Genomic DNA, 27172 nt, shown 5'->3' with positions numbered 1-27172 from the left:
TATTCTACACACTTTTTAGTGTTTAGAAATTTTCATACACTTTTAATTCAATATATATTTCTACACACTAAAAAACGTGACAAAATTTTTAGTTTGTTCACACTCACTTAAAAGTGTGAATAAATGCAATATTGTTTGTAGTGCTAGTAAGAATTTGCATCCACATAATATATATTGAAATTAAGTTATTGCTTGATCACGACACTTCCTAAGCGAATCTCTTACAGATGGATCACGTATTATATATTATATATCTATATATATCTATATATATATATATATAGCCCCCACTCTTCCACCATTTCAAACTACTCTGAACTCACCCTCTCTATTCTCTCTCAAGTAGTTGTTTGATCTTATATGGGTGGTTTGGCTAACGGAATACGTCCAGAACCAGATGCAGAAGAAGGATGGGGCGTCGAACTTGTCGAGTCTGAGCCTCGAGTGGTGGATAAAAGGGGGAGTGGAGCCTATCTGACGTGGGAGGAACTTGGCGTTGTAGTTCCAAGCTCAAAGTGGGTTGCAGGAAAAGATGGAGACAAATCTTTGCTTAATGATGTCACTGGTTATGCTAAGCCAGGAGAGATTCTTGCCATTATGGGTCCTTCTGGTTGTGGCAAGTCCACTCTTCTAGATTCTTTAGCTGGTATACTATATATAACTCGATCTCCATATTATTCTAGCTTGCATGTTTCATAAGCTTGTAACCAGCCTATTGTTACTACAACACATTACTCAATTCTACACCTTATTTTCTAGCATATCCACGAGACTAATTAAGACTCCCTGCAGCAGTTCAAATTGTCTTTTCTATAAAGTATAAGCAGCCTAATCAGATCAGCTTTCCAAACATCTTTTCCACAAACACATAATTAATATGTACTCCGTACATACATTCAATTCAATATGCATGCACACAAACACCATCATCCTTATCCTTCCCCACAAACACCCAACAATGTCTATCCCACAAACATTCTCCAAGTCACCAAAAATCTTCCATAGACCCATTGACGTATTCTCCAAGTCACCAAAAATCTTCCATAGACCCATTGACGTTTGTACGTAGTCTTAAACCATCCACATTAGCGCGAGGTTGTTCTTCCAACAAACCTCCTAATCAGCATGTCACGTCAGCTTTCCAAACATCATTCTCAGAAACACTTTTATCCTTCCTCATCCTTCTTACAAACATCTAAATAATTTTCAAATCACCAATAAATTATCTCATCAAACCAATTTCTGCAATCTAGCTTTATCCCTCCTAATCCTTCTCTATTCTTCCCCACACACAACTAAGGATGAACATCCTCCATGTCATTACCTACATCAATTCCTTCTTCACAAACAACCTCCATATCATCCCATCTTTCCCACAAACATCTTTGATGTGGTTAGCCTAATGTTTAATGGAAGATATATAGATTTATTATACATTATAGTCATAACTACAACATGCACCATAGAACAATTAAGTTTTGTGGTGTAGTCATCCCTTCCTATGATAAACATAACTAAACACATTATGAATTTAAAAATATGATTACCGGTCCATAAATCATTTGACCCATGAACTATGGATTTTTCTTTGTTATCTTTACCATTGATCTTTGACACATGTATATTCAACAAAAATTTTCACACTAAAATTAACTATGGTTAAAAAACTCAATAGTACTCAAAACCATTGATAAATTAACTAAATCTCCATAATTTATGAGTGTTTGGTTAAATCTCCACAATTTATGAGTGTCACATATTATTTCCTAATGCTTAGTATCTGGAATGTTTTTTGTACCTACTTTTATATGCGACAGACATTTACTATTTTTCACCATTCCCATGATTTGTGAAGATTTAGGATGTTTGTTTAATTTTTGTGCTCTATATAAATTATGTATATGATCGTATAAGTATTACTTAGTCTAGATCTGTTTTATGTACAATTGTAGGGCGATTGCCTTCGAATACAAGGCACACTGGAAGAGTTCTAATTAATGGACGTAAACAAAGGCTTACATATGGTACTTTGGTATGGTGAACCATTCATTTCATTCTTTAATTGTATTCTTTATATCAAAATTGGAAGCTTTTGGGAGGAAATAAAATGATATGTCATCCTAAAAAATCAGCCTAATAATCTTCTTAACAACTTGATCATGACACTTGGTTAACACAAACAATGAAATTAGAAGAGAATAATTAGTGGATTACAACTTTCATCTAATCAAGCTATTGTTAGAATGATTTTTTAGGAGAACATATCATTTTCCTTTTGGGGATGTTTAGACAAAGATCGTTTTATTAGACTTTAGGATCTAATAGCCGCATTCACATTCCTGATCTTTCTAATTACACCTAGTCTTTAAACGGCTATATGTAGGCGTATATGACTCAAGAACCAGTTTTAACATGGACTCTATCAGTTAAAGAAACGGTCTACTACTCAGCTGAACTCCAACTGCCTAAGAGGATGCCAAGATCTGAGAAGAGGGCGAGAGCAGATACAACTATAAGAGAGATGGGGCTCCAAGATACCGTGAACACAAGAATAGGAGGTTGGGGGGTCAAAGGACTAAGCGGTGGCCAAAAAAGGCGTCTAGCCATCTGTCTAGAACTGTTGACACACCCCAAGCTTCTATTAATTGACGAGCCTACAAGTGGTCTTGACAGTGCAGCATCATACTATGTCATGAACCAGATTGCCAAGCTTACGCAGCAATACAGGATGACAGTTTTAGCAGCGATCCATCAACCAAGTAGTCAAGTTTTTGGACTTTTTAATAATCTTTGTCTTCTTTCTTTGGGCAAAACAATCTATTTCGGTCCAAATTTTGCTGCAAATCAGGTTATCTTCGTTTTCATTTCTGATCATGGAATTTACTAAAACATTTCGATATATATATGGAAAAGATGGACACCTAATAAATTTTCCCTTTCATATCAGTTTTTTACCGTAAATGGCTTTCCTTGTCCCGCTCTACAAAATCCTGCAGATCACTACCTCATAACTATCAACACAGAGTTCACTGAGGTTGGTTATAACTAGTCAATGTTTGTTGTATATGCGTTCAACATCATACCTTTGTTATTATTTGGATTTAATTCTTTCTTATGGACCATAACGATTCTATTAGATGTTGATTCAACTGTTCGTTTTTTCACATGACTAATTTAGGATACCATGATACCAGTTGAGCAAGTAATCAACACACTTTCTTCATCCTACAAGTCATCTCAGATATATTCGGATGTCCAAAGTGAAATTGCCAATATAAATGGAGAGGTACACATGATACTCACCTAGTATTAATTATTTGATGACGGGGTTCGCCTCTGGATCATACTTTGTACTATACATATATATATATATATTTTTTTTTTTCGACTAATTTTAGTGGTTGTCAAAAGTTTTATTTTTATTTTTATTTTTTGGCAATTTCTATTGCCCATTCACTTGCATAATAAGCCTTCATAAATTTCATTGTTAGGAAAACCTTTCAAAGTTTAGGGTTAGCAACATTAACCGGAATCTCCATACTTTTTTGCCTCGTAATACCAGTAAAGAACATAACCTATATAATTAAATTTACACTACATAGGTTGAGCAGACTCGTATATATAGTAGGCCGCCTGCTTCTACCTTTAATGCAATTCTGCCCATAAGTACCACATAATGAGAAAACTAATTTGCCTTTTGAAGGAAGAAGAATTGATTGAGAGAAAAGGAAGCATTCAAGGCAGTTTTGTTACACAGTGTTTGGCACTATCGCAAAGATCATTTATGAACATGTATCGGGATCCAGGATACTATTGGTTGAGGCTTGGTATATATATCATCTTGGGTTTTTCTTTAGGATCGGTCTCCTACCAAATTGGTGACGGATTTGACTCTGTAAATGTAAGTTTTTCTCTAGAATGAGAAATTACGTACTTTTAAAGAGTAAACTTTTTTTGCATAAATATGAACAAAATAACCCCTATGACCGGAAGAATGTTGTGTGGTAGGAACTTAAAAAAAAAAACAACAAAAACCAATATGCTAAGGAAATTTATTGAACACATAAATATTATGAAAAACAGAATGTTATGTGTAGCTGCATTAAGCACTACGTACTGATCATAATTATATACTTAATAACATACAATACATCTTGAAAACTTATATTCCTCACCATAAAGAATTTGTCAATTAGAGAACAACATAATAATGTTATACATACACCTTTAATTTCGAAGCTTGTTAAAGAATACCAAATTGGGGTGGTTAATGTATTACATTGGTGGCTGAATAATTATAATTAAGTCTTTTCTCATAGTGTTTCTAATCATCATCTATATATATATGTTGGTAAAGTATTATTGCTATAGTTTGACTAAAATGCTTCTCAATGCATGGCACAGACTAGAGCTTCAATGATCATGTTTGTCACGTCATTCCTGACCATGTTAGCCATTGGTGGGTTTCCTTCATTCGTGGAGGAAATAAAGGTTCGTTTTTTTTTTTTTTGAGAGATGATTATTTATTCATCCTAGAAAGGGAAAAGCCTAAACAAATTTAACTAATCACAAGATTATGCCACATGGAAAAATCAAGAAAGACAGATAATAAATTAATTACGCATGTCAAATTTTTATGATATTAGAAGGATGTTTAGGAAGATTAATCACTGTCCTATTCTATTTTATGTGGTTTTAGATCAACAATATACACTTGAACTAATGTTCTAAATCCATATATATTACTATAACCACATCTATGAAGGTTTTCCAATGGGAAAGATTAAACGGGCACTATGGAGTTGGATCGTATGTTACAAGTCATGCCATCTCTTCAACGCCATATCTACTTGTCATCTCCATGATCCCAGGAGCCATAGCCTACTTACTCATGGGATTTCAAACGGAACCTTCAAAATACACCTATTTCACACTAGTCCTCTTTGTGTCAATGTTATTGGTTGAATGTCTCATGATGATCGTCGCATGCATTGTTCCAAATTTACTCATGGGCATCATATCCGGTGCTGGAATCCAAGGGTTGATGATACTAGGTGCAGGGTTTTTTCGGTTGCCAAACGATCTACCTCATGTCTTCTGGAAATACCCAATGTATTATATTTCCTTTAATAGATATGCCTTACAAGGATTGTACAAAAATGAATTTGAAGGACTTAAATTTCCTGAGTATCTAGGAGGTCCTCCTACCATTGACGGTAAGATGATACTAAGGGATGCATTGCAGCTCGAAATAGGTTACTCTAAGTGGATTGATCTCGGAATCTTGTTTGGTATGGTGGTTGTATATAGGATACTACTTTTTTATACCATTAAGACATTAGAAAGGGTTGGGCCAACGTTAAGATCGAGTTCTAATTTTCATATCTAGATAAGCTTGTACCAAATCACATATATGGGTTGCTTATGATTCCGTTAAGTTGTGTTATATAACGCTTGTAATAAAATATATGAATTAATTGTGTTTTAAATATACTTTTTATTGATATAATTTTCAATCATCTAAAAGAACCACAAACATATTTATGAGCCTCCAGCAGACGCTTACCCCAAAAGGGAAGAAAGGAGAGAACTAGCACCATCGGGTGATGGACTGCCATGTACTGTATCATCTTAAAATGGACATAAAACAGTCAGGAGTAAATAACAGTCACCTAAAGAGTCTTCACTTTTTTGGTCTAACTCAGACTTGTAAGTGTCAAGGCGTGAGTCCTAAGAGTCTGACAAGTAACAACTATGAAGATGACAATAATAAGTTAGAGGTGCCACAAAGATAAAGATATAAAGGGATCGCGTGGTCATTTTTTCACCACCAAAACCAAATAAGAAAAACACTTTCTTTGGTGTGGGTACAAGTAACAAATAAATGGATAGACAAGTGCTCATAAGTTCAATAATCGATATTTTATTTTGTTTAAAAAAATGATATTGCATTTTCGTATATAGAATATAAGAGTGAAAATATATATGTCCAAGTGATATATATAAAATGTTTGATGAATAAATTATCATACCTTTTATGTTGTTTTCACCTTTAATCCTAAGTATAGCTGATTACAAAGTGATTTAACTTGTCCTAGAAACTTTTTTTAAATACCCAACTAAAGATAACTCTAATGTGAACTTAAACCTTTTAAACAATGTTTATTTTGACTTTAATTAAAGCTGTTATGACATAATTTTTTTTATGTGCCTTTTTTTACAAAAAAATTATATTTATATAAAACAATATGGTTTGTGCACAATGTAATAATAAGGATATAATTTTTTTAACGACTACTTTGAGGTGTTATTCAGCAGATCTATTGGAGATCGAGCACAATTATATATTCTTCTCATGAGGACTTCATCTAACTGGGTATGAATGCACATTTGAAGAGATTACGTGAATTTGATTGCCTGATATATAAAATAATATCTTTTGATTAATGTTGAGGATGGGGGTACGTACTTCGTGGTTAGATGAGCAAAGGTGGCTGAGGAGGTAGAAAATTAGATACGCATTGAATATGCTGATAGGGTATGGACACCTAAATCATTATCTATACTACTATATAAAAATTATAACCCCTATGTTAAAAGTTTACATAAATGGGACATGCGAATTGACCTAAATACCCTTAATGAATTAAATCACCATCAACCCTTAATATTAAATTAAACCATTAGTCAATTATATTAGAAAATATCTCTACTAACCCCTTTAAATCAAATACTTACCTACACCATAGATGCCGCCACCACCGTCATCGCCGACTCGCCGCCGCATTGCACGGGTACCATGCTCGTAGTAGTTGGTTATGTTTGTGGGCTTTAATTTGTTTTGAATTTCAAAGCAGAAAAATGAATTTTACACCAGTTTAGTATATATAGTACGAGTAATATTCTTGTGCCAAAATGGGTTTTAACGCAGGAGTAAAGGTTTCATTGGAAAAGTTGAGTTTATTGGAAAATATGGAAGTCTAGAAAAGATGGCGTTTAAGCCTGAAGAGATGAAGTTTGGTCGGAAGCTGTTGCGGAGCTGCAGGTTGAGGTGGAAGCTGAAATATAGAATTTATTATACGAAATTTGTTTTAATAAAAACAGATACTATACATCACGTTAGACGACTTAGGCTATATTATGTTTCGCACAAGCTTTTTAATAACTTTTCGGAAGCTTTAGTTTTTTTTTTTTTTTAAAGAAAAAACTTCAAAATGAAACGGTAGCTTTTCGATGAAGCTTTTAGTCTTTAAAATCTACATAAAATTAATTCGTCTTTAAGTTGGATCTACAACTACCATTACAACTTACAACTCCAACTAAAAGCTACAACTACTTTTGACAAACATACCCTTATTGTTTTAGTTGGTAATCAATTTTATTTTTTTTGACAAGTTAGATCACTTTCAATCAATTAGCCCTTAATCTTACTGCAGGATGATGTATACCCAAAAGATGCTAAGAAAGACTAATATGACACCTTAAAAAGTGATTACCTTGAAGCTTAATTTGCATTATGTAGAAAAAAAAGAAAGAAACTACTTACGGTCGTTAAAACTGCTTATTGTTGCCTTCCGTGAGTTTTGAACCCAATATCTCGACGGTGTAATACGAAGGTTAAGATGTAATGTAGGCAGACCTTACCTCGACCTAGGTAGATAGGTCATTTGTAGGTTTTACCTAAATGGTAGAATGAGGATTGAACCCTTCACTTCTGCCTTCGGATGTCAAAATATTTACTACCGATCCAAACCATGCTAAATAATTAAGGTGCCCTAAGAGTAAATTAGCTTTAAACTTATCAATGAGCGAGACTTGTCCGGGACCGGGGTGAAAGGTTTTTCTTTATATTTTTCCCGTAGTAATGGCTATACGTAGGGGAAAAAAACATCAAAGTTCAAACTGAAAATTATAAAAAAAAATTTTAAGAAAACTGAATCTGATTTGAAATAAGAATGGAGATCGAGGATATAGCGACACCAATAATTTGTAGTCGCCTAATGCGATTAGAATTCGATTATATGAGGCGAAATTCTACGGCAAAGAGCCAATTAAGAGACGAGATTAACGGTTTGGATGGCCAGTGAAATACATACATACGCGCCATTGATGGATTGGAGTGTGAGCGAAATGTAGATATAGGTAAATCGTACGTATATAAGTTTATCTTTTTGCTTGGATGGAATTTTATGTACAATGTATTGGATCGGACTATTGACCCCTATGTATGAATTTTATCATTTATGTATTTGCAGTTTTGCTATTCACCATTTATTTACTACATAAATATATAATCCTCTTCTATGCGGTTTTAAAAAAATTAAAAATAAAAAAAATTTAAGTACTCTTTAAATAAATGTAACATATTTTTATATATATTGATGAAATATATGTTTTTTATTTGATAAAAAATGTATTGTTCTTTCAATAGTTATTCATGATGACATGATAGTTTAAAACTCAGTTTTCTGTGTGAAAGTAAAATCTTTAGAATGATCTGTAAAACTGACTTCAAAACTGAGTTTCGGTCGAAAATGCTCTTATATATAGAGGCCCTAGCTACTCTTCCACCATTTCAAACTATTCTAATCTCATCACCCTCTCTATTCTCTCTCAAGTACTACTTTTCAGTTGTTTGCTCTTGCATATATATATGGGTGGTTTGGCTCATAATAACGGAATACGTCCAGAACCAGATGAAGAAGAAGGATGGGGCATCGAACTTGTCAAGTCCGAGTCTCGTGTGGTGGATAAAAGGGGGAGTGGGGCCTATTTGACGTGGGAGGAACTTGGCGTTGTTGTTCCGAGCTCAAAGTGGGTTGCAGGAAAAGATGGAGACAAATCCTTACTTAAGGGTGTCACTGGTTATGCAAAGCCAGGAGAGATTCTTGCCATTATGGGTCCTTCTGGTTGTGGCAAGTCCACTCTGCTAGATTATCTGGCTGGTACGTACATATACATACATACACATATTACTCTATATATTAACTCTCCATATTTTTCTTTTTCATAAGCTTGCAGCAAGCCTTTTTGTCACTGTAACCCATAGCACATGAATGTTTGTATAGATACAAACAATCACATTTTACATATTAATTGAACTTGCCACGTTCGGCCAATGCTTGATTGTATAAGTATTACTTAGTCTAGATCTTTTGGTACAATTACAGGGCGGTTGCCTTCAAATACAAGATACACTGGAAGAGTTCTTGTTAATGGACGTAAACAAAGGCTTACATATGGTACTTTGGTATGGTCAACCATATTCTTTACTTAATTACATACAAAATAAATCATATATTTTTATTTCAATATTGGAACCTTAGCATTTTGGGGATGATGTTTAAACAAAGATTGTTTTATTAGACTTTTAATTTGGATATAACCACATTCACATGTTGACCCTGCCAAGTCTTTAAACGGCTATATGTAGGCGTATATGACTCAAGAACCAGTTTTAACATGGACTCTATCAGTTAAAGAAACGGTCTACTACTCAGCTGAACTCCAACTGCCTAAGAGGATGCCAAGATCTGAGAAGAGGGCGAGAGCAGATACAACTATAAGAGAGATGGGGCTCCAAGATACCGTGAACACAAGAATAGGAGGTTGGGGGGTCAAAGGACTAAGCGGTGGCCAAAAAAGGCGTCTAGCCATCTGTCTAGAGCTGTTGACACACCCCAAGCTTCTATTACTTGATGAGCCTACAAGTGGTCTCGACAGTGCAGCATCATACTATGTCATGAACCAGATTGCCAAGCTTACTCAGCAATACAAGATGACAGTTTTAGCAGCAATCCATCAACCAAGTAGTCAAGTTTTTGGACTTTTTAATAACCTTTGTCTTCTTTCTTTGGGGAAAACAATCTATTTCGGTCCAAATTTTGCTGCAAATCAGGTGTTATCTTCGTTTTCATTTTCTGATCATGGAATTTACTTTAACATTTTGATAACTTGAAAACATGAACACTTAACTAACTTTTTCCGGCCTTCATATCAGTTTTTTGCAGTAAATGGCTTTCCTTGTCCAGCTTTACAAAATCCTGCAGATCACTACCTCATAACTATCAACACAGAGTTCGCTGAGGTGGTTATAATTAGTCAATATTTGTTAATTGTTATATATGCACCCACTTTTTTTAATTAGCTTAATGAGATAGTAGTTCGTAGTAATAGAGTTCAACGTCATACCTTGTTATTTTTCGGATTTTCTTCTTTACATGGACCGTAACGCTTCTGTTAGATGTGGATTTGACTGTTTGTTTGTTTCGACTAATAGGACACTGTGGTACCAGTTGAGCAAGTAATCAACACACTTTCTTCATCCTACAAGTCATCTCAGACATATTTGGATGTCCAACGTGAAATATCAAATATAAATGGAGAGGTACAAGTACATGATAGTAGTGACTGTGTATTATATATGTTATTAAATTATGGATGCCCCTGCAATGCAACAGAATATTAATACTTTTTGTCTGCGCTACCTCTATTTTTAATCTAGGTTCTGCCCATAATAACCATATAACGAGAAAAGTATTTTGCCTTTTGAAGGAAGGAGATTTGATCAAGAGAAAAGGAAACCTTCAAGCCAGTTTCATTACACAGTACTTGGTGCTATCGAAAAGATCATTCATTAACATGTACCGCGATCCAGGATACTACTGGTTGAGGCTTGGTATATATATCATGCTGGCATTTTCAATAGGATCTGTCTCCTACCATATTGGTGACGAATTTGACTCCATAAATGTAAGTTCTTCTATAGAATGGGAATTAAGTACATTAGAAGAGTCTAATGTACTTAAAGCACAAATGCTCGGAACAAATTTTTAGGAAAATGTTAGTTTGGTGCCCCTTAGGTGGATGTACACATTTTGATATAATTTTAGGTTGTTATAGCAAAGTCTGATCACCAAGCTCAATCCAGAAACATGTTAAAGAATGGGATGGTTAATGTATTACGCTGGTGGCGTTAAAATTTAATATTTTCTCATAGTGTTTTCTAAACATCGAACTGTTGGTAAAGTATTATTGCTATAGTCTGACTTGCTTCTCAATGGCACAGACTAGGGCTTCAATGATCATGTTTGTCGCGTCATTCCTAACCATCTTAGCCATTGGTGGGTTCCCTTCATTCATAGAAGAAATAAAGGTTTGTTTATCTATTTTATGTGGTTTTAGATAAACAATAGACACTTGAACTAATTTACTTATTCAAAAACCATATTGTTTATCTATATGTAGGTGTTCCAATGGGAAAGGTTAAACGGGCACTATGGAGTTGGATCGTTTGTTACCAGTCATGCCATCTCTTCAATGCCATACCTACTCGTCATCTCCTTCATCCCAGGAACCATAGCTTACTTGCTTATGGGATTTCAAAGAGAAACTTCACGATACACTTATTTCATACTAGTCCTCTTTGTGTCAATGTTGTTGGTCGAATGTCTCATGATGATCGTAGCATGCATTGTGCCAAATTTACTCATGGGAATCATATCTGGTGCTGGAATCCAAGGCTTGATGATACTAAGTGCAGGGTTCTTTCGGTTGCCAAACGATCTACCTCATGTATTATGGAAATACCCCTTGTATTATATTTCCTTTCACAAATATGTATTACAAGGATTGTACAAAAATGAGATTGAAGGGCTTAAATTCCCAGAGTATTTAGGAGGTCCTCCTATCGTTGATGGCGAGATGATACTGAAGGATGTATTGCACGTCGCAATGGGTTACTCTAAGTGGATTGACCTTGGAATCTTGTTTGGTATGGTGGTTGTTTACAGGATACTACTTTTGTGTACCATTAAGACCGTAGAAAGGGTTGGACCTGCGATTAGAGCTTTAATATCGAGTTCAACTTTCCGTGTTTAGAAAGGCGTACTGAATGACATATGTGGGTTGTTTCTGATTCTTGTAACCACATGAACCCTAAACTATAAGCGTACCTTGAAGCTTTAGATAATTTAATCTTCTGGTCTTATGTGTGTATAATGCTTTCTCTGTCCCAATTTAATTGTAACAGTTTGACTTCCCGGGTCTTTCTTTCGCAACTTTGACTGTAATTATTTTTGTTGGTGTTTTATAGTACTTGATTAAAGTTATATCAATATAAATTATATTTAAAACTGAATTCATTAATATATTTTACATCAAATATTTTATAACATAAACAAAAATCTAGACGGTCTAAGTTAAACAAGAGAGACCCAAAATGTCAAAGTTTGACATTTAACTTGGGACGAAGATTACCATTCTTTATTCTTAATCCTCAAAACCAAAAACACCAGCTGATTGTACATAATACGTGATATTGATGTTAAGTGGGGGATCGATAACGAATGGATTGGAGATTTGTTAGCGATTCTTTTTGCGGTAGTAGAACGAAAGCTACTCTACGCCACCAAATCTATGAGTGAGAAGAAGAGGGCGACAGAATGTCTTTTAGGAGAAAAGAACATGTCCAATTTGACAATGAGGTGAACAGTTATTTAAAAAGCATTGCTCATATTGGATTTTTGTACTTTTACGTAAATAAAGAATAAGAGAATTAAGACAGAGCCCAAATTGAAAGGTATATGCCCATGTTCCAACATAAAATATTTTTAATCAAAACTAACTAGATTCTCCACATTACTGGGATTATATCAAAAAAAAATAACTCTGTAGAAATTAGATATAACGACGAAATTTGTTTTAATTAGTTAGAAAGTGTATTATATGCTCAAATAGTCGCGTGATTCTTTTTTGGCGCTATTTTTATTTTATAAACTTATTACACATCGACGAGTCACGGGACCGTAAAACAAGAAGAGATAAAATAAACAAATACTAATTTTATTCCACAAACAAATAACTCTTATTGTAAACTCTTGTTATATACGTAGCAAGTAGCAACTCACTCTTTTCCCAATTTCAGAACAAGTATCTGATTCCGCGTGTTTTGTTTTGTAAATATTTTGATCTCTGATATATCTTGCATGGGTAGTGTGGTACATAAAAATGAAATAAGTCGCGACTACAAAAAACAGGACATGGAAATGGTTGATTCCGAGTCACTCGTGATGAAAAGGAGTACTGGAGCTTACTTGACATGGGAAGAGGTGGGAGTATATGTTTCAAGATCTAATGGAAGCAGTGCAAGAAAAGATGGATGTAAATCAATACTTTTTGGTGCCACTGGCTACGCTAAACCGGGAGAGATTGTTGCCATTATGGGTCCTTCTGGTTGTGGCAAATCTACTCTCCTTGACGCTTTGGCAGGTACGTAATTTGCTATGTTCGCGCTTGAATTGAACAATTTCTAACCTTATAACTTATTTGTCTGCCATTCTTAATAATACTTGAATTTGAAGTTGTATAGCTACTAGGAATATGTGAATCTAAAACACTGTGCCCAAAACGAGAAACACTTTACAGTGGCTCAGTAGCAAAGTGTATAAGGTTCAATACTAGTCTTGGGGGACATTAGATGTTAGGACCGATATTTAGTCCAACACGTTGCCCAACCCTAGTAAGCTGAACAGGAGTCCACTACACAGAGGAAGTAGCCCATTAGTCTATATATACACTGAATTCAAAGGGACAAGTGTAAGAACTACTTTACATACAAGAATAGTTTTTAGATTGATCTGTCTAATAATGCAGGGCGATTGGCATCAAACGCTAGGCACACTGGACGAGTTCTAGTGAATGGAAGGAAACTTAAACATACCTATGGCACAATGGTATGTAATGAACCACTTTCACCCATTCATTTTAGGGAGAAAATAGTTTTCAAGTTTTTCTTCAAGTTTCAAACCATTGTTAGGATGTTTAGAGGGTGAATTTTAATTTCTCATACATACATGAGAAATGATCATACTTACTTCTCTTTATATTAGTGTAGGCATATATGACTCAAGAACAAGTTTTAACATGGACTCTTACGGTCAAAGAAACAGTCTACTACTCTGCTGAGCTGCAACTGCCAAAGTCGATGAGTAGATCTATGAAGATGGACAGAGCTGATAGAACTATAAGGGAGATGGGGCTGCAAAAAGCAATGAATACAAGAATTGGAGGGTGGGGGATCAAAGGACTTAGTGGTGGTCAAAGAAGGCGGTTAAGCATCTGCCTAGAACTCTTGACACGCCCCAAGCTTCTCTTGCTTGATGAGCCTACGAGTGGTCTTGACAGCGCAGCGTCATATTATGTAATGAATCAGATTGTTATGCTCACTCAAGAATATGGGATGACGGTCTTAGCAGCCATCCATCAACCTAGTAGTTATGTTTTTGGGCTCTTTAACAATCTATGTCTTCTCTCTTTGGGAAAAACAATATATTTTGGTCCTACCTTAGCAGCAAGTCAGGTAATATCCATCATATGTTTCTGATTATCTTCTATCTGTTAAAATCATAGAAAGAAGAATGTAACTTATACTGTCATTTTTGTTTTCAGTTTTTTGAAGTGAACGGTTTTCCTTGTCCAGATGTACAGAGTCCAGCAGATCATTACCTCTTAACTATCAACACAGATTTTGATGATGTACATGATAACTTTTCAACCTATTCCCCCTTATTTTGTCAAAATTTCTGAGTTTTGCACCACAAAAAATCCTGTTCAATGTTCATTGAGCTGACCGCTTTCTTTTTTGCAATGTTAGGACAGCATTAATGGAGATACCGCTGTTGAGAAACTAATTGATGTACTTGCTGAATCCTACAAGTCACATGTAATATATATGGAAGCCCAAAGTGAAATAGCTGCTATATGTGGACAGGTACATGATCTTACTTTTATTTTTTATATCACTATGTCTGCATCAAGTACAGTAAAAGATAATAAAATTTGTGACATTGGAAGGAAGGAAGCCCTATTGAGAAAAACAGAAGCCTGCAAGCTTGTTCAATTACACAGTGTCGGGTGCTAGCAGAAAGATCATTCTTAAATATGTATCGCGATATAGGATACTACTGGTTACGGCTTGGTATATATATTGCTTTGGGGTTTGCAGTGGGAACAGTCTTTTATGATATTGGCTCTGGGTTCGGGTCCTTAAATGTAAGCACTACAAATATCCTCTTTTACGAAACAATACTCTGTATCTACTAAAGAAGAAACTGCTTCTAAAAAGAAAAGGCTTTTTATTTATATTGGTAAAGTGAATACTGAGAACCGTTTTTTTATGGTTCATACCGACACAGGCTAGGATTTCAATGCTCATGTTTGTGGCTTCATTCCTTACCATCTTGGCCATCGGTGGTTTCCCATCGTTCGTGGAGGAATTGAAGGTTTGTTGACGCATTTTATGTGGTCTAGTAGAAGCAATAATATGTGATTGAGCCAAATCCCTTTTCTGAAATGTTGCGGCTACTACACATATGCAGGTCTTTCAATGGGAAAGATTAAATGGCCATTATGGCGTTGGATCATTTGTTATCAGCCACGCCATATCGTCAACGCCCTACCTACTAGTCATCTCACTAATTCCAGGAGTAATAGCTTACTCACTTTCAGGACTTCAGAAAGAATATGCACGATTTGTCTTTTTTGCACTAGTCCTCCTTGCATCAATGTTACTAGTTGAATGCTTGATGATGATCGTAGCAACCGTCGTGCCAAATTTACTAATGGGCATCATATCTGGTGCTGGAGTCCAAGGCTTGATGATTTTAAGTGCAGGATTTTTCCGGTTGCCAAACGATCTACCTAAAGTTTTTTGGAGATATCCCATGTACTACATTTCATTTCACAGGTATGCATTACAGGGATTGTATAAAAATGAGTTTGCCGGGCTTAAGTTCCCCAAGTACTCAGGAGGTCCTCCTACCATTGATGGAGAGACAATATTGAAGGGTGTACTGCAGATCGAGATGGGATACTCTAAATGGGTCGATCTCGGAATCTTGTTTGGTATGGTGTTTGTATATAGGGTAATACTCTTCTATACTATAAAGATGACAGAGAAACTAAAGCCTGTAATTAGAGCTTTCTTGTTGAGTTCTACTTTTGGAAGCTAGCATATATAGATTGCTTGTAATGAATCAGTACATTTCTGTGTTTGTATTCTATCAAATAGATTCATAGATCCCCCAAACTAACACATAATTTATTTTTGTGTTGTTTTTCCATAATTTTAAGAATCTTGCATGATGTCATCAATTTATAAACTTATTTGAATGTATTATTAAGAGTAATAACATGTGTGACTAATTCGGTAGACTTATAAATATGTTTGGTGTTAACACATGGATTCCACTCATGCCATGTGTTAGCACTAAATTTTTAAGCCTACCAAATTAGTCACTATTTATCATTTTTCGATTGTTAATAGAATATTAGATAAAATAAATTTATTTTTCTAATTTTAAAATGGTTGAATTATGGTTTTTAGGTATATAATTGAGTTTTGAAGATTTTCTTTTTAACTAAAAGTTCTAAAGATTATTGTTAAATTTTGAAGTTCTATTGATCGATATATTTGAACTATATATTATCAGAATTTCCTGAAGAGCTAAACTATAACATGAACATAAAATATAGAAAATCCACATATTTTAATATTGGAGAAGACAAAACAGGGGAGGGTGTTTTGATTTTTCAAGAGTCAAGGAAAGTGGATAAAGTATTTATAATTGCATGCATCATTATCTTAAAATCTAAATGCATTGAATGCTGACATCTTCGATCACATTTCACACGTCCAACATGGACCACAAAGATTAAAATCTCTCAGTTGACTTTTGACCAATTTAGATATCTCTAGTCAAATGTTACATAAACATATGTTAGATAGATCAACTATACATAATAGAAGTACTGTACATATAAACAAAAGAACATAACATGATGACCACTGAACAAATGAGTAACATTAATGTTGTGTCTAAAAATCCCAGATGGTCATTATCTGGAATGACTGCTCTAGTCACTGGAGGTACACGTGGAATCGGACACGCTGTAGTGGAGGAACTTGCTGGGTTCGGAGCTACGGTGCATACATGTTCTCGCAATGAAGCCGAACTTAACAAACATTTACAAGAATGGTCAGCTAAAGGATTTAGTGTCACTGGATCCGTTTGCGACTTAACTTCTCATCCCCAACGACAACAGTTTGTCGAAAAAGTTTCGTTACTATACAGTGGCAAGCTTAACATCTTAGTAAGTTGTTTTCGTTATGTTGCCATAGATTACACTTTTTCTTTTGTTGTTTCAGTATATGGGCTCAATAGTTATAAGTTTGTTACTGTATTCTTACAACTTTTGACAAAGTTTGTGAACTAACTTTTTAACTAGGTTACTTCTGCTCTAATGTTGCACAACAGAAATCAAATGACAAAATTAAGGCAAAAATGATAACCCATGACTGGTTGATTATTACAAGGTTTTTACGAAATCCTACAATTTTTTTTCAAACTCTTCTGTGTACGTAGATAAATAATGTTGGGACAGGACTTGGTAAACCTACTACTGAGTATACCGCGGAGGAATATTCCATGCTCATGGCTACAAATTTAGAGTCCTCTTACCATATGTGTCAACTTGCACATCCTCTTTTAAAGGCTTCTGGAGTTGGAAATATTGTGTTCATTTCCTCTGTTGCAGGTCTGGTTCATGTTTGTGTTGGGTCTATTTACGGCGCAACCAAAGGTATGGTCTATTTGAAATATATACTCGTAATATATAGCGTATCGGGAATTATAGGTTTCGTGATATCTTTTAACATCCATAGGTGCAATGAATCAACTTACAAAGAATTTAGCCTGTGAATGGGCAAAAGACAATATCCGGACCAATTGTGTAGCACCATGGTTCACTAAAACCTCACTTATTGAAGAGGTAATATACCTTCGTTTACACTTTTTCTTACTCATAGTGATGAAATATATATTGAAATCCCTCACCATTTTTTTCTAATTTGGGCTTGGTGGGAAATGTGTATCATTTGCAGGTACTTGATAATAAGGAGTTTATGGATCGAATAGAATCGAGAACTCCTCTGCAGCGACTTGCAGAAGCAAATGAAGTTTCGTCTCTAGTGGCATTCCTTTGCCTGCCTGCTGCTTCTTACATTACTGGTCAAGTAATTGCTGTCGATGGAGGATTTACAGTCAACGGTTTCCCTTGAAAACAAAACATACTGTCTTGCCTAATGCTTAAGAACTTCATTCTATGAATTACTTTTCACCTCTCTTACTATATCCAGATTAAAGGTGTTGAATGGGAAATATAGTTGATTAAGCTTATTTTGCTTTCTCGAACTAATTCTATGTTTAGATCATTATTCGCTTTGTGACCCCGTATTATTAGAAATATCTATCTATTAGTATACTACAAAGCAACATAGTTAAGGGTTCAATCATCTCGCCTTGTGAGGTATTATGTTGTTTTCCTCAAACAATGCATCTACATGGAATTGTCCTCTCAGTTCATGCATTCATATGAGATAGACATCGTTCTTTGTTGAATTTGGACTCTTTTTCACTGGGAGATTATTATCCCTTCATCTTAAATCTAGCTTGTAAGCAAAGACTTTCTTTCTGCGATAAGTCTGGGCTAGTAGCAAAACGGGTGGGTCGAGTAGAAAAATGGGTTTGATACTTGGGTTAAAATTTAGGAAAATTATAAAATTTTATTCCAATTTTATTGATACAATTAGTTTATGACATGACTTTGAGATTCTAGAAAATCCAATTGAGTTGGTACTGAAACTACGATTATGACAGGGATCAAAACCAAGTGTGATCAAAACCAATATTTTTACATATGATTATGACTTTACTATTGATCATTTTTAAAAATACTTTTAAAAATGTGTAATCATGACGAATATTTTTAGAAAGATCATGATGTGTCATGATCACACATTTTTTAAAAAGTATTTTCTTTCATTTATGATGTCATATTTGAAAAAAAAAATTAATCTCACTTAATGCTTATTTAAAATTCTTAATCTTTTATTTGAAACAAATAAATCTTAATTTTTTCTATAAAATATTATGAAATGTCATTTTATACTTTGTTAACGCAACATGTACTCTTATTTTACATATCTTTGTGTTAGTCGATTCACTATCTTCATATCAAGTTATAATATATTGATAAGAAAAATTACATACATTCTTTTACATTTTTTTGGTTTTAAAATTTTGATTACAATGTCCGGGTTGAGCCCGGGTTGCCTAGCTAGTTTATTTATAACTATAAAATATAATCATACTTATCGGGTCAATATATATCTCTTGACTATTACTTACCTTTTATGAACTATAAATTTTGATTCGAAAGCTTGCCTTTTCATATATCCAACTCAAATTTCCGAAAAAACTTATTATGAGAAAAACCTCTATCTTCATGTTGGGAGCAAAGACGAATTCGGTATTTACATTATCGGGGCAAAAAAGTTTTTGCCTTGAAAATTTAAGGGTATATTAAACTAAAAACATTATATAATATACATAAATCTTATATATTTACACTCAAAAAGTTCACATAAACATGAAAATAAAAATTCATTGTACTAACGACCTGTTTTACCGATTGTCAGTTTTGGATTGTCTAACACACTAACATATTTAATTTGTGTTTACTGTTTATTAACATTTTATCCAAAGATGAAAGTATGAAAAAAAATAATTAATACTACATAATAAAAATTCCAAGTTATACTTTTTGTAGATCGGAAATGTCTATATTGCTCAAATACTCTTATCAAGTTTACTCTATCCTCTTAACATTAATTACCTTTAAAAGTTTAAATCATTTATATATTTAACTCCTTAAAATCTATAATACTACCACCTTAACATTATAACATTTACAGTGATTACCTACATTATTTGTCGTTATTAACCCTATCAAGAGTCGCCTTTGCCACTACCATTACGATGCGGGTACCCTGTATTTTTAGATAGTAAACAAATCTCTCTATATAACTAAGAGGGATATGTTTTTGCTTAGTTGGTATTTATAAGAACATGTCATGTAGGATTTTTTATGAGTTGTCATTTTTTCATTAATTTCATAATTTTAAGGTGTCATATGTTTATTCATGTCATTTAAATTATTCATAATCATTAATCCCAATCATCATTATAATTCTTAAAAATAACTTCTTCCGTCATTTGTTATTCACGTGAAGTCGGCTGCATCGTATCATAAATCTACAAAATTGTATATAATAAGTTGCACAAATAATGAATCAGTAAATTAGTGTATAATAAGTCGGTTGCAAACCTATATCATCTTGAATCAAATTAATCCTATCATATAAGTTCTCTTAAATCTGTCATAAAGATATATTAAATTTTAGTAATTATTTAAATTTAATTCTTTATATATAACTAAAAAAGTTATGTATTTTTAGATGTCATCTTTGCATATGATTTATAAATATTTACGTTTCATTAGTCATGTTTTAACATATTTGATATATATCATATAATCATAAATTATAATTTTATTATTTGCATCAGTTGTGATCTAACTAATTATTTATATTATCATAAATCATAAATAAAAATGTATTTATCTGTTACCTTTAAATTACGTTTTTAGTGAGCCCTGCACAACGTTCGGGTTTAATCTAGTTTATAAAATAAAATCATAGGAAATTGACAAATTTAAATTTAAATTTAGTTTTAGATTTATTTTTATTTTTTCTTAAAGTTGATTTCTCATTACTCAAATTTATATTATTGACCCTCCATCTATTTTAGTAACACAATTAAGCCATGACATGCATTAACTAAACCAGTATTTCCCAAACTAAATCGTAAATAAATCCTAGTCAGAGTTCCTTCCAATTTTTTTGCGAGGTAAAAAAAAAAAAAAAAAAAGATATGGTGGAAGTCGACGTAGATATGGTGGCGGCAGACAGCAGCGGCGTACCTGTACGATCTTCTTTATTCTATTTATTAATTATCTAATTATTTAATTAGTTATTAGTTTGTATTTTCTTCTTTGATTATTAATAAAACAAAATTCAATTTTTATAAGTTTTGTTGAAACCCTAATTTTGTTGATGATGGGAACAGGAATTAGATGAAATGAAAAAGAGATTAAAAGAGATGGAAGATGAAGCTGCCGCCTTGCGTGAGATGCAGGCCAAAGTTGAGAAAGAAATGGGCCTTACTACTAACAATCAAGGTCTTTTTTTTTTTCTGTTGATGTATGTATATCTATATCTATATGTATTGTATATATCTATATATGTATTACTGTATGTGTATGGAAGTTTAGCATTAAATATTTGCCCTTGCTAGCTCTTTTTTTAACCACTTGTATCCAAACGTATATTCCGAACTTCATCGCCAATCTTTTTAAGTAATTAGTAGTACTAGGAGGCATTAGCAATGTCAACTTATATAGAAATACGATTTATGCTTATATAAATTAATTAAATTTGAACTTGTATGTTTTGGATGTGCCGCCAGATCTTGGTGCTGCTAATGCAAACCAGGCAAATAAGGAGGAAGTGGATGCTCGGTCAGTTTTTGTTGGCAATGTAAGGCTTCTTATATGCACATGTTTTATGTATACATTATGATTTGCATTAGCATGATACTTAAATCCGGATTCTCCTTCTTGATCAAACATGTTATCATCAAATTATTGTGACCCATGTGTTTCACATCAGTTGTCTGATTAGGACTCTTATGATTTGAAGTTCTGAATTCATAACCACTTTGGAAAGTCGAAAACTTCGGAACTTCCTCTTGTGGTAAAAAGAAACAATTTTTGATGGTTTATACAAGTTGTGACTACACTTGGATGATGTCCAAATTAAGGCTTGTATTGTGGTTTGGATTATTTTAAACAGCCAAATTGCGACCCATGTGTTTCACATCAGTTGTCTGATTAGGACTTTTTGATGGTTTATTGTATCGTGGTTTGGGTTATTTTATACCAAAATGAATATCTGATCATAATAATTTCTGATATTAAGAAAATTCGGGTTGCTTTATTCGATTTGGTCGAGATTGAATTCTGGCTGGTGGAATTTGAATTTAGTTTAATCACTTTGAATTTGGTTTAGTTTTGCTCTAGGTTGAAAAAGTCTTTTTGTTGAAGAACACAACTCAGGGAACCCACTAACTGAACCAATGGACACCTACTAGGAAGCAGGGTTACTTTCCCCTCTATTTAGATATCTTATAAAGTTAATGATTTGTCACCCTGATTGCTGACCTACTTGTTCTTTTTAACAGACGAGAGAATACAAGTTTAGCACACAACTTTAACCATACAGTTAAAGTCTTAAAGATACATCTTCATTTGCATAGGTCTTTAGTGTGTATTATATGTAAGTCTAGTGTATACCGTGTTATTAGTATATAAAATATATTTCATACTACTAAAGCCACATTTCTGTTATGTCGGTGGAAGTTATTAAATGACGATACATAAATTTATATGGTGTGACATAATTTTAATAGCTCAAAATGTATCCTATAATTTAAAACAATATCTACTTGCATAGTATTGTACTCTAAAAACTTGTGCAACACAATTGGAGATTATATAGATTAAAAACATACGAGGGTCGTTGCCAAAGTGATCTGCAGAAGATAACCAGTCGTTTAGACGGACCATGGAGAGATGGTTCGACAAATCACATTGTTTGATTTGTTGGTTCAATACACATATTAGGCAGATCAGATTTTATTTAAGACCTGGCTCATTGACAGTCATTTTTGAGTTAGTTGTCAAGCAGTAATATAGAAGTGTAACCAATTTGTGTACCTAAGCAATTGTTTGTCAATCTTTATGCATGTTTGACATGCAAGATGCGATTGCTGGCTTCTCTTTAAGTACGTCAATGTTTGAAATCTCTCTTTTTATAAACCTGGTTGAGGGGTTACTGATCGCATAACACCATCTTATTTGAAATTGATATATTTTGGTTCCCATTTCCCAAACTTATAAATGACATTCACTTCATTTTCTATTAACAGGGTTATGCTTCAAGTGCTCTGATTAGCTAGGGTCTTTGTGGAAGTCATTTTGACATATCTCTAAAGACCCTTTATAGGAAACAAAAAAATGAAGATAGTTTAAAAAAAAAAAGTGGAAAAAGAGAGATGATTGTTTAAAAAAGTATAATGAGAAGTGCCCATTTGTGGGGAAAAAAAGAATAGCAGAAAAAACAGAAAAAACAGAAATTTTCAATCGTAGAAAAAAAAAGAAAAAAAAAAAGAGAAGGCACTACTAGAATTAGAAAGAAAAAAAAATAGAGTGAAAAAAAAAGCAAAATGGAAAAAAAAATCAACTGCTTGATAAGTCGAATGAAAAAATATGCATTTCTGTGTCGAGGTTTGCTGAATTAGAGCTATCAGAGATTGTTATTCTCAGGCCCATATCAGCAATCCATCTTTGATATGCAACATCTACGGTAGGAAACTTTTGTCTACCCTTTCCTGTAGAGTTTTATCAAGTTATTATTGCTCTTCTTTCAATTACAATTGGACTGCTAATGTGGACTCTTTTTAAACAGGTGGACTATTCTTGTACTCCTGAGGAAGTTCAGCAACATTTTCAATCTTGTGGGACAGTGAATAGGGTCACTATCCGTAGTAACAAGTTTGGGCAACCAAAGGGATATGCTTATGTGGAGTTTGTTGAACCGGAGGCTGTTCAGGAGGCCATTCTTCTTAACGAGTCTGAGCTTCATGGCCGTCAATTGAAGGTGAAATCTCAATTGTTTGCCATATTTTGGATTTTAGCAAGTTACTAGGTTTAAAAGCCTGCTGGAATGCATAGATCTCTGCACCTGGTATGCAAACAAGTCTGCATTAATCCCAGAGTTGATGAAATGGCCGGGATGAGCGGCTTGGGTAATGGATGAAAAAGGGTAATTTTTGTGCTCTGGTTGAATTGGATCGGGTCAGGCTGATTTGATCCAAAAGATGTCATGTTCAAAACTGTTGGCTTTTATTTATATTTATATATAATGATCGCGTTACATAAAATTGCCAAGTAGGGGTGTGCAAAATCGGTCAGGGCTGACTAATGGAAGAACCAAACTGTGACTGAATCTGGACAAACTGGTACCAGCTATACGTATATGGTTAAGCTTTAGAGTTTATAAATAGCCAATTTATGGTTCAGTCTGCTCCTGTCTGGCATTCCCTAAAGTACATGTGATGCGGTTGCACTAAGGCTCACTAACCCAGTCAATCAGATTTGCACTAAACAAACCCATTTTGTGTATAATTCTCCCCTCGGGCCAGATTATGGAACACAAGATTTCTTAGGGTCAAAACTCTTAGAGGAATGAATGCACTATCATGGCAGCCCACTAGTCCCAGCCCTGAGTCAAGCCCGTGATCCCATAAAGAACACATCAGTCATCAGTCCTTTTTGAGATCTGCATTTTCAACATGGAGAGCTGGTTTTTATTTATTAGTCACCTAGTTTACTGTAGCTTTTAATGCTTCAGCTACTAATCTGTTTTTCAAAGTTTATTGTCTTTTCCAAAGCAAGAATTAAATGTTTGCTTTGGTTAGTTATTCCACCCTATAAATAGGCTCCTAAGTTGTATTAGAAGATCATCTTCAGTTTTGAAATAAACATCAGCTTTTGTGGCTATTCTAGAGTGTTCATACTCAATAAAGGAGTCGATAGTTATTGTTCTAGTGTGGTGCTGCTGCTTTATCACTAACAACATCTTCTTTCGCCAATTTGATTAATCTTAGTGGTGTTTAAGTACTTTATCCTAGATTCAATCAGATTGTTAGGCTTGGTGGTGTCAACTTTATCCAAGTCATATCTACTGTTTTCATCTTTCTAAACCCTTATATCATCTTCACCTATCTAGTATCTCCCACGTATCAACATGTTATATATTTGTATTTTGCAATTCTTTTATTGGAATACAGTGAAGTTTGGTAGTAGTTATAAACTGAACTGGTTTAGATCAGTCCAGTGGTTTCATTGTTCTTTGTTTTCCTGCTATTTCAGTCAGTTTTGGTATAGTTTTTCCCCAACACTTGCAAATAACTATAACGTCATATTAATGTCAAGTTACGACGTTTTGAGGAGAAGGGGTAGACAGAAACTTAGGTGGGTGGATAGAGTTAAGCTTGACCTGAAAGAGCTTTTCTGTCGGAGGACATGATATCTGATAGGAACATTGGGAGGATTAGAATTAAGATAGTTTAATAAGGCACCAGACAGTTCCATATAGGCTTTGTACAATTCTTAGGGCCTCATGGTAGATATCCGCCTCTGCTTCTTGGTATGGAGATACATCAGATATTATTTAGGATATGTATCATTGCAGCTTGGTAACTAGACTTATATAGGCTTTTTCTGTTTTTTGCTCTCCGTTGTAGTTTTATGGATTCTATTCATATCATAAAGATGATTCATTGAAGATGCAGAATCAAGGGAGACTTTGATGGGTTACAATTTCCAGTTAATGTGTGAACGCATTGATTTGTGTTTTGTTAGTCCTGGCAGGTCAAATGAATAGATTTATATTAATAACTAGAAGCGAAACTGGTTAAACCAGGTTTGAAAGTATCCCTATCACCAGTTCACCGACCAAATGAATTGCTTATAATCATGTATTTAAATTAATGTTAGTTTTAAACTATATAATAAAAGTTGATGATATCAACTTGACCCAATATGACAACTCCTACAAGTCTTACCATTTTGACGAGTTACTCAACGTGCAGGTATCGGCCAAAAGGACCAACGTTCCTGGAATGAAGATATTTCGGGGTCGGCGATCAAGCCCATATATGAGCTTTCCTTCCAGGGTTCCATACATGGCTGCCCCCTACTTTTCTGCTTATGGATATGGGTATAATTCATTCTATGTCATGACACTCGTTCCTAAATCCCACTAAAATCAATATAACCGTGTTCTTATGTATTTTTGTGAAATGCAGGAAAGTTCCAAGGTTCAGAACGTCTATGCGCTATAGCCCATATTATTAAGAGTTGCAGATTTTGGTCGAGAAAAGCACAAGTATTGGCATATGAAGGTCATATGATATCTCTAGGTTTATCAGTAATGTGTAGCGATATTTGCTATGAACGTTTGGGCTTTCAGTTGATCTGACTAGTAAACATTGGTGATGTTTGATAAACTCGTTGCTTTATGAATATGATGGATAAGACAAATGAATTCATGTGAAGATTATCAGAAAATATATTACTCCGTATATTGCTACATAAAAACAATGTGTTTTTAAATTCACATTGATGATTGAAATATACAGTACGGAGTACATCTTAAGTAAATGAATAATCACTTTGCACGGAATATCATGATTTCCAGGTTGAATATGTAAAAAAAAAAAATCTCAATTTTTTTTAAAGAAAATTACTCAAATTAAGAACCAACATTATACCGTATATATATATGGCTACCACTACAAAGAGAAAAAAATAAGTTATCTTTTGATCTAAACCATTGAAAATAAACCCACAAATTAATCTCTATCATTTAAATTGAAAGTCAACTATGTTATCTAACTATGGTAAATCTTTTATGATATTTAATGTAACTATTTTTATACATCACATTAATAAACTTGTTTTTTAGAGTTTAACAAATATTGTAAGTGATGAAGCTGTGCATTTCGTGTAAGTTGCTTATGGACATTTACATATATATAGTAATATATACCAACTTTTGATAATAATTCTTTTTTACGTTAACTTAGTTAATGATACATAGGTAAAGGTAGCAAAAGCTTATGACAAAAACGTTGTAGCATCTAGATGCTTTAACAAATACAAAACATTTTAATTAAGATAGATATTGTACAGGATTCCATTAGTATTTATGATGTTTTTTAGTGTAGATAGAAAACATAAACTTTAAAACTTTAACTAAGTTTTAGGGTATGTTTGGTATAAAACTTTCAAGCTAGGGTTGTGTCTAGGAGCTTCGAGATGTAGTTAGGAGCTGAAACTTTTATTTCAACCTTTTTACACAAAACTTTTATTTTAAAAACCCTTTTTCGGGTTGAGACTTTTGATCTCAAATGAATATCCAAAATATCCAAACAGCACTATCATTTTTAACGGTGAAAGCTTGGGGCTTTTAAACTCCTAAAAGCCTCCAAAACCCCCTTGCATGTTTTTTTTTGCGACAACTCAGTGATACGACATGAGAAAAACTTTACCGTATAATAGTTTTTATGTTTTAACAACTGATAAAAAT

At 33.9% G+C, this 27172-nt stretch overlaps 5 protein-coding genes across 5 annotated transcripts; all 5 read left to right on the top strand.

Moving 5' to 3' along the window:
• The first annotated feature begins 360 nt into the window (after positions 1-360).
• Positions 361-5448, top strand: LOC122598377 (ABC transporter G family member 1-like). Its single transcript, XM_043770970.1, has 8 exons — positions 361-646; positions 1953-2032; positions 2384-2848; positions 2948-3034; positions 3179-3286; positions 3704-3901; positions 4405-4491; positions 4766-5448. The coding sequence occupies exons 1-8, from the start codon at positions 361-363 to the stop codon at positions 5387-5389; spliced, it is 1935 nt and encodes a 644-aa protein (XP_043626905.1). The 3' UTR covers positions 5390-5448.
• Positions 5449-8599: 3151 nt separating this feature from the next.
• LOC122598268 (ABC transporter G family member 1-like) lies at positions 8600-11937 on the top strand. Its single transcript, XM_043770865.1, has 8 exons — positions 8600-8945; positions 9171-9250; positions 9434-9898; positions 10001-10087; positions 10280-10387; positions 10555-10752; positions 11069-11155; positions 11248-11937. The coding sequence occupies exons 1-8, from the start codon at positions 8654-8656 to the stop codon at positions 11878-11880; spliced, it is 1950 nt and encodes a 649-aa protein (XP_043626800.1). The 5' UTR covers positions 8600-8653; the 3' UTR covers positions 11881-11937.
• Positions 11938-12986: 1049 nt separating this feature from the next.
• LOC122598506 (ABC transporter G family member 1-like) lies at positions 12987-16010 on the top strand. The gene is made up of 8 exons (XM_043771100.1): positions 12987-13269; positions 13654-13733; positions 13895-14359; positions 14449-14535; positions 14654-14770; positions 14854-15051; positions 15195-15281; positions 15378-16010. The coding sequence occupies exons 1-8, from the start codon at positions 12987-12989 to the stop codon at positions 16008-16010; spliced, it is 1950 nt and encodes a 649-aa protein (XP_043627035.1).
• A 780-nt stretch (positions 16011-16790) lies between these two features.
• Positions 16791-18236, top strand: LOC122595487 (tropinone reductase homolog At5g06060-like). Its single transcript, XM_043767853.1, has 4 exons — positions 16791-17151; positions 17424-17640; positions 17723-17829; positions 17942-18236. The coding sequence occupies exons 1-4, from the start codon at positions 16837-16839 to the stop codon at positions 18116-18118; spliced, it is 816 nt and encodes a 271-aa protein (XP_043623788.1). The 5' UTR covers positions 16791-16836; the 3' UTR covers positions 18119-18236.
• A 2521-nt stretch (positions 18237-20757) lies between these two features.
• LOC122596103 (polyadenylate-binding protein 2-like) lies at positions 20758-26153 on the top strand. Its single transcript, XM_043768623.1, has 6 exons — positions 20758-20882; positions 21027-21138; positions 21426-21496; positions 23486-23677; positions 25674-25801; positions 25890-26153. The coding sequence occupies exons 1-6, from the start codon at positions 20832-20834 to the stop codon at positions 25936-25938; spliced, it is 603 nt and encodes a 200-aa protein (XP_043624558.1). The 5' UTR covers positions 20758-20831; the 3' UTR covers positions 25939-26153.
• Positions 26154-27172: the final 1019 nt, after the last annotated feature.

This window comes from Erigeron canadensis, chromosome 4 (genome assembly GCF_010389155.1).
Source record: "Erigeron canadensis isolate Cc75 chromosome 4, C_canadensis_v1, whole genome shotgun sequence".
In the NCBI taxonomy this organism is placed as follows: domain Eukaryota; kingdom Viridiplantae; phylum Streptophyta; class Magnoliopsida; order Asterales; family Asteraceae; genus Erigeron; species Erigeron canadensis.
This window is presented reverse-complemented; position numbering and strand designations above follow the sequence as displayed.

Coding starts and splice junctions, on each gene's coding strand:
- LOC122598377 (XM_043770970.1), top strand. CDS start 361: ATGGGTGGTTTGGCTAACGGAATACGTCCAGAACCAGATGCAGAAGAA. Junction 2,033..2,383: donor GGCTTACATATGGTACTTTG/GTATGGTGAACC, acceptor GGCTATATGTAG/GCGTATATGACTCAAGAACC. Junction 3,035..3,178: donor TCAACACAGAGTTCACTGAG/GTTGGTTATAAC, acceptor TGACTAATTTAG/GATACCATGATACCAGTTGA.
- LOC122596103 (XM_043768623.1), top strand. CDS start 20,832: ATGGTGGAAGTCGACGTAGATATGGTGGCGGCAGACAGCAGCGGCGTA. Junction 21,139..21,425: donor CCTTACTACTAACAATCAAG/GTCTTTTTTTTT, acceptor ATGTGCCGCCAG/ATCTTGGTGCTGCTAATGCA. Junction 21,497..23,485: donor GGTCAGTTTTTGTTGGCAAT/GTAAGGCTTCTT, acceptor CTTTTTAAACAG/GTGGACTATTCTTGTACTCC.
- LOC122598506 (XM_043771100.1), top strand. CDS start 12,987: ATGGGTAGTGTGGTACATAAAAATGAAATAAGTCGCGACTACAAAAAA. Junction 13,734..13,894: donor AACATACCTATGGCACAATG/GTATGTAATGAA, acceptor ATATTAGTGTAG/GCATATATGACTCAAGAACA. Junction 14,536..14,653: donor TCAACACAGATTTTGATGAT/GTACATGATAAC, acceptor TTGCAATGTTAG/GACAGCATTAATGGAGATAC.
- LOC122595487 (XM_043767853.1), top strand. CDS start 16,837: ATGATGACCACTGAACAAATGAGTAACATTAATGTTGTGTCTAAAAAT. Junction 17,152..17,423: donor GTGGCAAGCTTAACATCTTA/GTAAGTTGTTTT, acceptor CTGTGTACGTAG/ATAAATAATGTTGGGACAGG. Junction 17,641..17,722: donor TATTTACGGCGCAACCAAAG/GTATGGTCTATT, acceptor TAACATCCATAG/GTGCAATGAATCAACTTACA.
- LOC122598268 (XM_043770865.1), top strand. CDS start 8,654: ATGGGTGGTTTGGCTCATAATAACGGAATACGTCCAGAACCAGATGAA. Junction 9,251..9,433: donor GGCTTACATATGGTACTTTG/GTATGGTCAACC, acceptor GGCTATATGTAG/GCGTATATGACTCAAGAACC. Junction 11,156..11,247: donor CATTCATAGAAGAAATAAAG/GTTTGTTTATCT, acceptor ATCTATATGTAG/GTGTTCCAATGGGAAAGGTT.